General features: G+C 63.8%; 1 protein-coding gene across 1 annotated transcript; it reads right to left on the reverse strand.

Moving 5' to 3' along the window:
• Positions 1-6688: 6688 nt before the first annotated feature.
• On the reverse strand, positions 6689-11172 carry IL12RB1 (interleukin 12 receptor subunit beta 1). The gene is made up of 15 exons (XM_082072064.1): positions 11049-11172; positions 10578-10692; positions 10276-10445; positions 10052-10203; positions 9541-9577; positions 9272-9382; positions 9106-9188; positions 8808-9024; positions 8559-8729; positions 8383-8484; positions 8134-8280; positions 7907-8050; positions 7683-7779; positions 7527-7611; positions 6689-7442 (listed from the first exon to the last, which is right to left on the reverse strand). Exons 1-15 carry the CDS (start codon positions 11092-11094, stop codon positions 7065-7067), a joined length of 2055 nt encoding a protein of 684 aa, XP_081928190.1. The 5' UTR covers positions 11095-11172; the 3' UTR covers positions 6689-7064.
• Between the last annotated feature and the right edge of the window lie 13 nt (positions 11173-11185).

The raw sequence follows: 11185 nt of genomic DNA on the forward strand, positions 1-11185 counted from the left end.
TGGCTATTCGGAGCCAGGGCGAGGGGCAGCCCCCCCCGCAGCGCTTGCACAACCGCTGCTGCTCCCTCCAACCTTCCGCTGTTTATCCTCCCCCGCTCCAAAGTCCGTATCGAACGGCCCGTGCTGTTCCCCTGGTTATCGGCACGGGGGGGCTCGGGGGTCCCTGGGGCCGCGGAGCCGGGACGGCCCCGCGCCACGTGCGGCGGTGCCGGCGGCACGCGGACCGGTGCCGGGCAGGAGCTGGGTTATGCAATTACAGTGCGGGGGTATTTATAGCTCTTGGCCCCACGCCTGGCAAAATGCTTCCCAGACCCTCCGGCAAAAATCTGCTCCGTGCCGGGGGGTGTGGAAACATCAGCCCCCTCCCAGCTCCGCTCCTCTCTCTTTCTGCGTTCAGTCCCTAAAATGTGGGACCCCTCTGCCCTGGGTGCTGGGACCCCCCCCCAGCAGCTCTTGGTTCTGCAGGGCGCTGGGACCCCCCTGCAGCTCATGGCCCCGCAGCCCCTTTCTGCAGCACTTGGGGGGCTGCTCCTTCCCCCCCACGTCCGGCTGTCCCCATCGGATGCTGGGTCCGGCACAGTGGCTGTGTTACCCCCGGCGGGGGTCACTGCCGGGGGGCCAGCACCGTGGGGGGGTGACACACGAAACTCGCGCCGTCCCGGCGCTGGCAGGGACAGAATGTGCCGGTGCCGGTGCAGCCCGGCGGTGGCCGAGGATCAGCTGCTGCCACCCGGCCGGGCACCCGTCCAGCTCCCAAAACAAGCGCTGCCGTCCCGCAGCCCAGCTGGGCTGAGCCCCGGGGGGTGCAGCTCACCCCAAAACCCACGGCGGGGGCACCCAGGGCCGCTCTGTTTGCTCAGTAATGAGAAACCTGATTCTTTTGCACGAATGAGGGTGCCCTGCTCTGTCGACGGGGTCGGTCCGCTCCCCAAATTCAGCATCTTTGCAGCGGGTCTGAAGCTGGGGAGCAGTGAGTGGGTTCTGATGGGTGCTGGGAGCACTGGCTACGTGTCCCTGAGCACCTCGGGGACACACGTGCTGTCCCCAGAGCAGCAGGCGTTGCTTTGGTCCCCGCAGCGTCCCGGGGGTCCCCCCTCACGGAGCTCTGCCGGGGTGCCGGGAAGGAGCCGCACACCCGGCGTGCCCGGGCGGCACCGGCCCGGCCTCCACCCGCTGACTCAGCCGCCCGTTTGCCGGAGCCGCTGCCGCCCACGGAAACCACAGGCAAAGTCCCCACATCCCTGCGCCGGGGCTTTCCCCGGCGGCACAACAGGAATCGCAGCTCTTTCCCGGAGCCGTGGCCCCGCCGGTGCGGGCGGTGAGCCCCTCCGGGTGCGGGGGAACCCGTGAAACCGGGGTCGGTTTACACTGGACGATGGGGTCTGGAGCAGGCTGGGTGTGCTGGATGTGCCGTGTGTCGTGTCCCCTGGGAGCATCACGGCAGCGCAAATGGGCATCGCGGTGCTCACCGGGACACCCCATGAGTCCCAACGTCAGCGGTGCTACCGGTGCCGGCTGTGCCATGGGACCTTTATTCACTATATCAAACCCAACCCCTTGTTTTTTCCCGAGGCTGCCCCCCCCTCTGGGTCCATCACTGTGGGGCTGCGCGGTCGCCGCTCCCTCCCTTGGGCAATGGAAAGTTTTTATGACTTTTTGCCTTTTCTGCGGTTGTTTGGCAGCGGGAAGGGGCCGGGCGCCGCGCACAAACATGTCTATGGATAAACAGTGGAGCTGGCGCAGGGGGTGCCAGCAGGGCCCGTCCCCACCGAGCCGGGTGTCCCCGCACCCGCTGGGACCCCGGGGCCACGTCCCCGGCTTGGCAGCCGTCGCCCCGGGGACACAAATATTTTGGCTTTGTTCAAAAAAACAACAACACTTTAAAAACAATCCCCCCTCCCGAGTCACCCGACGGCAGCACGTGATGCTCTGGTGCACAAACAGGGAGCTGGGGACGGTGCTGGGGACGCGCACGGCTCCCGCCACGGCACCCGGGACGGGCTGCCAGCTGTGGGTGACACGGGTGTGCACAGGAACACGGTGCCGTGGGACTTTGTCCCCAGCGCCGCTCCCACCCCGGCCGTGTTTGCCGCCCGCACGCCGGCGCGGGGGGACACGGGCGGTGGCATCGCACACGCTGTCACCGCATCTCAAACCTCGGCACCGGGGAGGGGACGAGCAGCACCCCCACCCCCAGCAGCGGCTGCCCCAGGTGACAGTGGGGACACAGCTGGGCTGTCACTGCTCCCCGTCCCCGACACCCCAGGGCAGCTCCTGCGATGGGTCAGCACTCCCACACCTGCTCCTCAAGCTCAAAGTGTCCCCAGGTGTTGGCAATTAACCCACTGCCCACCTCGTTAGCGAACCTGCACCCAGGTGCTTTTAACTGCAAGGGTTTGGTGGGGCAGGGAGAAGGGCTTTCCTGCCGAGCAGTTGTGTAAATGCCAGCACGGTGATGGAGGCAGCGATAGCCGGGGGGTTCTGGCTGGTTGGAGGTGGCCGCGGTGGGGACAATGGTCACAGCTGGGGACCCTGAGCTGGTTTGCTCTGCTTCAGCGGCAGGTTTGTGTGCGAAAAAATGAGGGAGAGTCAATGTGTTTGCAAAGAGCCGGTAAACGCCGGGGAGCGGGGCCGGGGTGGGTTTGCTGTTGCTCCTGTTTTACTGCTGTGAGCTGGGCTGGTTGTTTGCTCCAGGACTGGTGTGTGCAGGTGGGGGTTGCTGCAAGAAGGCAGGTTTTTTGGGGGGGGGCGGGGGGTGTTTCTGGTTGCCACCGAGCCGGTTGTCCTCAGCTCAACCCTGCCCGCCCACACCAGCAAAATATGTTTACGCCGCAAAGCTCTGGCCGGCTCCGCTGCCAAGGGCGCTGATAAGGAGCCGCGTCCCGTCCTTCCACATCACCCCACGGCCAGGGGGGCGGCCGCCCCTTTCCAGCGCCCTCGCTTTATGATTGCTTTTGTTATTATTACAAGGTTTTGGTTGGAAAATAACAAAAACCCACCAGCAGCTGCGGCTTTGCTGCTGCCAAAGCCTGGAAAGCCTTGGCCGTGCCAGCGCTGGGCTGCCCCGGGGCGGCCGGCCCTGCGAGCAGCGTCCCAACGTTAACACTGCACAAAGAAAATGTTTCCTGGGTGTAGGGCAGAGGGAGAAGATGTTTCTAATGCAGCATCCTAGTGGGTTTCTGCAGGGAGGGAAAAAGTAATAAAACTAAATATTCCATTTTTCTGCTGCTTTGAGGCATTTTCCACCCTGCGCTTTGGCAATAACGCTGGCCCGGTGAGGCTGCCGCAGCGCGCTCCGCCGGACAACAGCAGCAAGGAGCTGGAGCGCGGGGCGGCCGCGGCCACGCTCGCCGAGTCGAGGAGTTGTTGTTGTTGTTGGGACACCCCACGGTTGCGAAATGTTGATGCTGAAACCCCCGTGACTCTGAAAAACAAGCGAGCCCAGCTGCAGCCAGCTGTGGGTGTCTGTCCAGCTGTGGGTGTCGTGGGTGTCTGTCCAGCTGTGGGTGTCGTGGGTGTCTGTCCAGCTGTGGGTGTCTGTCCAGCTGTGGGTGTCGTGGGTGTCTGTCCAGCTGTGGGTGTCTGTCCAGCTGTGGGTGTCTGTCCAGCTGTGGGTGTCGTGGGTGTCTGTCCAGCTGTGGCCCTTGCAGCCCCTTCCCCCTATGATGCCTGTGTTAGGGATTTGGGGGGGGAAGAACCCCAAAAATTTCTTTTAGCGAGGAAAAGGAAAGCTTTCTGGGATTTGCCCACCCCGAAGCCCTGCCGGGCACCCCGGCCAGGGGGGTTTGTAATGCGGGGGGATGCACCTCCTGCCTTGTGAGATGTAGCTTTTAAATTCTGCTTAAATAATAAGTAATAATAACGAGATCCTGCCGATTGGCTCAGTTTGCTTAGAGATCAAGCGAAAGCAGCTCCTGAATGGTCACCTAAGCTCCCCAGGAGCTGCTGGCACTGGGTGGGAGGTGGCAGTGTCGGCTTTTTGCCCAGCAAATAATCTTCCTCCTTTGTGGTTGGGCTGAGCTTAAACCTCCGCCTGGCACAGGCTGTGCTCTAGGCTGGGGTTTGCGGGGGAGAAAGGGGCTGCAAAGGGACAGACAGACAAGGGAAGGGGTTGGGAGAGGGACAGACAGAGGAGGGAAGTGGCTGCAGCGCTGCAGCTTCTCCGCTGCCCGTGCTGAAGCCCGGCTCTCGCTCAGCAGGTCTGTGTTTCCCCAGGGCTGAAAAACAGGTTAAACTCCTTAATTTAGGAGCAAAACCCCAACCCGGACCCACAGGGAAGGGCCTCAGCTCGGCCCTGCCGGCAGCTGATGGTTATGGGGCCGTGGCAAACCCGTTCACAGTTTTCCTCCGGTGCCTGAGCTCGTATCCCCCGAAATCCAGGAGCCCAAAGCCCATCGCCGAGCTCTGAGCATCCTTCCGCTGCACTATTGGTTGTATCAGGATGCGGCACTGAGTTTTCAGAGGTGGGGTGGGGTAAATCCACCCCTGCGAGTCCCTGGTGCTCTTTGATTTTGGGGACACGGCACCAAGACCCCGTGGCAATAAATAGGGAGGGAAGAGGGGGAGGTTTCTCCCGTTGGGGCAGGGATGCTCGGCACCCCCGCAGCCCCCGGCACCTCCGCCCCCGGTGCTCGGGCGGCGCTGGCACCGGTGCCTGTAAACAGCCGGATGGAAATAGTTGGCGTATCAGGCAATACAAAAAAAAACATTGCAGGACAAAATGAGATGTCCTCTGCTAAAAATAAAAGGCAGAGGGGTCTTAAATTAGCTGCTCGGGAAGGTGTCGGGGTATGTGTGCGGGCAGCTGCTCTGCCAGCCTGGGGGACCCCAAAGTTGGGGGGACCCCATGGCTTGGGGTGTCTTGGAGATCTGTTGTCCCCCTGTGCTGGGATGGGATTTTTCCCCCCCTGTTGTGATTGTTGCTCCTCACCCCGAGCTGTCCCACGGAGGGTCCCCGTGGGTGTGAGGAGCTGCCCGTTCTCAGTGATGGTGTCACCGATGCGACGCGTCTGGGTCCGGCGGAGCCGGGGGACGGTCACGTCCTGGCTGTGAATGTCACCCAGCTCGGGTCACTGGGCTGAGCGCGGCTCCCGCAGCCTCATTTGGAAACCAGTCCTGTAAAATTTAAACTAATTAGCAAGTCCTAAGCTGCTCGCTCATACTAATTGGCAAGGCAAACTTAATTAGTTTTCCCCAGCACGTTGCCCGTGGGCTCCGCAGCGTTCCAGCAGAGCACCGAGCAGCTCGGGACACGCGTGGGGATGGGGCTGTCACCGGGGACAGGGGCGTCCCTGGGGGCATCTGGGGGGACACGAGCAGCACCACGGGTGGAACGGGTCCCTGGAGGGCGGCGATGGGGGGTTGTCCCATCCCCCCGTCTCCCTGGGGTGTTTTTGGGACGGGCTGGCCCGGCGTGACCTCGTTCCGTGCGCGGGGATGATCAACCGCTGCGGCGCTGGCCCCGAGCCGGACAATGTGTTTACCACAGGCTGTGCCGAGCGGTGACCCCCGTGCCGCTTCGTTTGCCAAATGAATTCACCCCCAGCATGGGCTGTAAACAGGAGCCGGTGCTGAAACCCGAGTGCGTGCTCGTGTCGGTAACCAAATATTTCCTCCACACGTGGCTGGGCTGGTGAGCCCGGAATCACCCAAATCCCAGTAAAATCCCCCAATACAATCCCTCCAGCTGGGATTCTGGCGCCGGGAGGACGCGGGATCCCCGACCTCCAGCAGATCCCCGGGGACCTGGGGAGCGAGGATGGAGCTGCAGCGATGCAGGGGTTTAGGGCTGGGGCTTTGATCACAATGCTGCTGTATAGACCTGTGGGTTCACGGCCAAGACGCTGCCGTATAAACCTGTTGATTCATGATCGAGAAGCTGCCGGCGGCGTGGGGGGGGTCTGTGGGAGGGACCGGCGGCTTTGCTGTGGCGGGAGGTGGGGACGCCGTGGGGACGCGGGGCTGGTGCCACCTCGTGGCTCCACCAGCAACCGGGACACCCGGCGCGCGGTGCCGGACAGCGGCGGCACGATGGCGATGGGGGGTCACAGCCTTCAGGGACCCCCCGCCATGGGAACGGCGCCATCGCAGCCGCTCCTGATCACTGGGAAGAGCCGTAAACGCAACCCAACCACAGCGGGGGTGGACACGGCGGTCAAAACGGTGTCCGGTGCTTTGTCTCCGGTCCCATCCACGCGGTCCCGCTGCACGTGCCGGCGCCGCGAGCGTCGTTTTGGTCAAATACTTGCAAAACACAAACCGGGGCTAAAAGCGGCAGCGGGGAGGCCCAGCCGAGCGCCGGTGCTGCCTTTGCCGGGACTTCCCCGCGCTGCTAACCTCATTTCTGGCTTTTTTTTTTTCCCCTTTTTACCTTTTTTGCAGCCTCAGCAGTGAGCGCTGCCGCCGCCGGGCCCGGCGCAGGCACACAGACCACAAACCGCCCTGCGCCTCCAGCGGCGCCTCCAGCTCTGCCCCACATCAGGCCGGGGGTGCCGGGGGGGGCTGGGGGGCCCTGCCGCCCGGTCGCCCCCAGTCCCATGGGCTGCAGATCAGAGCAGGAACCATCTCTGCCCCGCTGCCCTCTGCATTTCACTTCTGGAATTTTTGCGTTTATCTTTATTTTTTGCATTTATCTTTATTTTTTGCGTATTTTAACATGTTTTTATTTTGCACATATTTCTATTTTTTTGCTCATATTTCTATTTTTTGCTCATATTTCAACCTTTTGGCGAGCGCGTGTCCGGGCTGTTTGTGCCCGCGGGGGCGGCGCCGGCCTTGGCTGTGGCGGGAGGCCGGGGGCGATTCCTCCTCCTCCCCACTCAGCCAGACCCCACAACCACCTTCCCGCGTCATTTATCGCAGATCAAACTCTGAGGCTGGGGGGTGCGGGGCCAGATCCAGCTCCCGTGCGATGCTGAGGCTGAAGACGTCGCCTTCGCATCCTGGGAACCAGGAAACCCCCGGAAAGTGCTGGTGTGACCGTGAACACGTGGGGTGGGTGCTCCGCATCCCCTGTGGGTGTTTGGCATCCCCAGGACCCCTCTTGCCATCCATCCCGGCGCTGGCTACGGCAGCGGCTCCTCCGGCGCGAGGTCCCATCCCGCCTGGTCCTGGATGATGACGGGTTTGTCGGAGATGAGCAGGGCGATGGGGACCAGCGGCTGGCGCACCACGTGCCCTCCCCCTTCCTCCTCCTCCTCTTCCTCAGCGCTGGCATGAGGTTCAAATCCAGGCGGGCTCAGCATCTCCTGCCTGCGGTAGGTGAACGGCAGCTCTGGCGGAGACACCGTCACCGGTTTTTGTGCCGCGGTGGGGCTGGGTTGCGGCGTGCCGGACCGCGTGCCGGCATCGTTCACCTCCTTGCCGGGATTCGGCTCTGTCAGCAGCAGCTCGGCCAGGCTGAACCTCTCCGATGGCTCCAAGAAGCCAGGACGGGGGTGGCACTAAAGGACAGATGTGTTTGGGGTGGGACGTCCCCTGCCAGCACCACGCACAGGGCGCAGGATCCGTCCCCTCCCGCATCTCACCTGGCTCGCGGTTTCACCGGCGGTGAACTCAAGGGCTTTGCTGCCCACCGGCTCGGGCAGCGGGGGGAAGAGGAGGCGGCGAGCCCTGGGGAGGGGGTGCTGGTGAGGGGGGGAGCTGGGGGAGCGGGGGGGTGGGGGTGGGGGTGCTGCTGTCACCTCTTTTTGCTCAGCTGGTAGACAGCAGCCACGGTGGGGACACAGAGCAGGACGCCCAGGTACTTCAGGTTGGGTTTCCACGCTGCTCCCTGGGGACCTGGGGACAGGCACGGCTGGGTGGTGGAGTTAGTCCCCAGCACCCCTGGGTGGGACGCGGGAGCCGTTTTGGAGCAAAGGTGAGCGCCCCGTGGGGACTGGGGAGGGGATGGCTCTCCAACCATTACCCAGCGCCTTGGTCTGGAAGCGCCACCAAGTCCCGCAGGTCCCTTTGCTCTCTGCTGTCACCTCCTGAACGCCCGCCCTGTGCGCCGTGCCGGGCCGGAGGTTTTGGAGGGTGAAGTGTGACGCCGCGGCGTCTGCTTCGGCATCTGCGTAAACGATAATGAGCAGGCGGTAGCCTGGTGGTATCCCCCCCACCCCTTGCCCCATGGGGACAGGGGGTCCCACTCACAGGTCACGTTGTCCCCCTCAGCCGCGTGGCAGATGAGGTACTTGGCCAGCACGCCGGGACAGGTGGCACGAGGGGACGGGCTCCACTGGAGAACAACGGTGGCATCGCTGGTGCTGGTGTTGATGCGGATGGGCAGAGCGGGTGACACTGCACGTGGTGACAGGAGCGCGAAACAACGGAGGGGTGTTTTAGGAGCCCTGTTTTGCAGTTAATCAGGGTGCGGGGGATGCTCCGTGTTTCTGTACGTACCGTTGCCGGCGTAGTGATGGTGCAGGGCGAAGGTGGCCCAGCCCCGCGCCGGGGACCAGCCGTGCACGGCCAGGCGGTGACACGCTGCTGTGTCCAGCGCTCCTGTGGCAGGAGCCGGTGACACCGGTTAAACCCTCACCAGGACCCACCCCTGGGACAGGTGGGCGCTCCTTTACCTCTCTCCACGTGGGTGCTCTTGGCAGGGAACCCCCGCTGGGTGCAAACGCCCCGTTTTGCGGCTCCCTGCAGCGGTTGCTGCTCGAAGCAGGACGCCAAACCGGCGCTGGGTGCTTCCCACTGCACCGTCACGGCACTGCCCACCACGCTGACGTTCTTGAAGCCAAGATCTGGATGAAATGAGGGGTACAAGGGATGGCCGGCATCCCGCCAGGTGGAAATAACCCCCCAGGCTGCGGGGCAGGTACCTGAGCGCTGCGCTGCCGGAACAAGGAGCTGCCGCGGTGGCCCAGTCCCGGCAGCGTTGGCCGCGGTCAGCAGGATTTGGTACTCGGCGCCGGAGAGGGTGAGGTTGTGGGCTGTCACCTCTGTCCCCAGCTCCACCGTGTCCTCCTCGGTGCAGCCGCACGCTGGCATGTGGGCGCGCAGCGTGTAGGTGACGCTCCCCTGCTCCTCGGGGGCTCGCTGCGGGGTGGGGAAGGGGCAGTTCGGTGGGTGAAGTTCGTGAGTGGGCACCCAGGAGGGTCCCTGGGGTTGTGACGGTACCTGCCAGCCCAGCTGCAGCACCCGCTGCCCAGCGGGCCCCAGTTCTCCCAGTTGGTAGCTCAGTGCTGGGCTCTCCAGGATTTCTGCAAGAGGAAGGAGCCTGGGCTGGACTGGGGGTGTTTTGGGATCTGCTGGGATCCCACCCGCTCCCCCTCCTCTTCCTCACCCCCAGGGACGAAGATGGAGCTGCTCCAGTCGCTCCAGTAGCTGCTCCAGTGGGGGGGCTTGTGCCGGAGCTGGACCTCAAAGGCACCGTCCCCCCCCAGGGCACAGGTCACTGCAGAGGGGTGACAGGGTCAGGTCGGGGGGCACCCCCTTTTCCCCAGCTTTCGGCCATTTCAGGATGCTGAGGGGTGTTGGGGGCACAGGGCAGAGCCCCCCATCAGGACCCGGGAGCACCCCCAGGAGATGCTCATCCCTACAGGCTAAACTGACCTGTGTCATCCTCATCTGTCACTGCCTCGCATGTCACCTGCGGAGAGAATCAGGGACAGAGGCCCAGTTATACCAGTATGTTACTGGGACAGAAAAGCAGATGCTGCCCAGTGTCTCCTGAGCATCCCTGGGGGTGGGAGAGCTACACAGGGTGTGGGGGACACAGTAGCCAGGAGGGTCCCCTTGGCCCTGAGACCCTCCTGGTGCCCCTGGACAGGGGTGGGGGCCCCCAGCTGGGGGGCATCAGCGCAGAGAAGCGGCCGGATTGCATCCGCTGTCGTCATTGGTCTAATCCAGGGGTTTGCCTGTGTAATCCCCGTGAACTGATCCCGTTACGGGCAGCAGCGGGATCCCGTGGCCGGGAGGATGGGGCAGAGCTGATAACGCCACAAAGCAGATGGGACATGGATAGGGTTGGGGGGGACAGTGGTGTCACCGCCTTCCTGGGCTGCCGTGATGCTACTGACCATCCCGTTGGTCACCACCGGCTCTGGCAAAGGGTGGTTTTTACCTGTGTCCAGCCATGGTCGCCTGTCCTCCGGAACCGAGCCTCCCGCTGGGGTGGCTGTCCCCTACGGTGGCACGGTGGCCGTGGCACCTGCAGCCGTAGCCGCCCACCGCTCTTGGTGAAGGGCACTGTGGCGGGCGGTGGGTTTGGCTTGACTGTAAGGATGAGAATGTCTCGTGGTTATCGGTGCCGGTGCTGGCACACGGCCCAGCCCCACGGGCACTTACGAGCCTCATTGAGGTACAGGGTGATGTTGGGCGTCCGGTGGACATGGCCCCCCCAGCGGGCCTCCACCCAGGCTGTGACGTTGGTGAGGACGTAAATGCGCCGGTGGTTCAGGGGGTACGTTGTCCTCGCCCCCGCCTCGAACTCCCGGCACAGCCTGGGCGACGTGTAGCTGCGGGGGCAGGTTCAAGTTCAGAACGGGATGGGGCTTGGGCTGCAGAGGGCACGTGTCCCACGTGTCCCCACATGTCCCCACGTGTCAGGACACATCCCACGGGGTCCCCAGGACACAGTGCCCACTCACCAGAGCGTCAGGAGGTAGGAGGTGTTGCCGGGGGGGCCGTGGGGCGGCCAGGAGCAGCGGAAGCCAAGGGGGCTGCATTGCTTCCAGCAGGAGAAGCCGGGGGCTGTGGCGGTGCCTGTGGGAGAGGGTGGTGGCTGGGGGGGTCGTGCACCCCAAAACCCATCAGGTTGGGCAAGGCTGGGATGGAGCATCAGCGTAGCCATCACTGTATTACTCGACAGGGGACCAGAGCAGCCATGTGGGTGATTCCCACCCAAAAAACACTATATCCCCCCTCCCCAGGGATGCGGTTCTGGCTGGTGCCCCTCACCCTGCCACTGGCGGGGATTCACCCGCTTTTACTGTGTCCCGTGGTTTTAGCGGAGCGTCTCCATCTCAGCGCCAGCTCCCCGAGCCTTATCGCCCCCAGAATCATTCATTGAAAGTTCTCTGAAGTTATCTCTCATCTCCCGGTGCCGCAGCAGCACTTACCGCCCCGCGCCAGCGCCGCCAGCGCCGCCAGCAGCCACCCCAGCATCGGGCGCTCGGGGTGTCCCGCCCTGCATCCAGGGCTCCGGAGCCCTCCCTGCCGGCCCGATCCCCCGGCACCCAGTGGGTGCCTCTCCCCG

This window comes from Streptopelia decaocto (assembly GCF_964273445.1).
Source record: "Streptopelia decaocto genome assembly, chromosome: 24".
NCBI lineage: Eukaryota > Metazoa > Chordata > Aves > Columbiformes > Columbidae > Streptopelia > Streptopelia decaocto.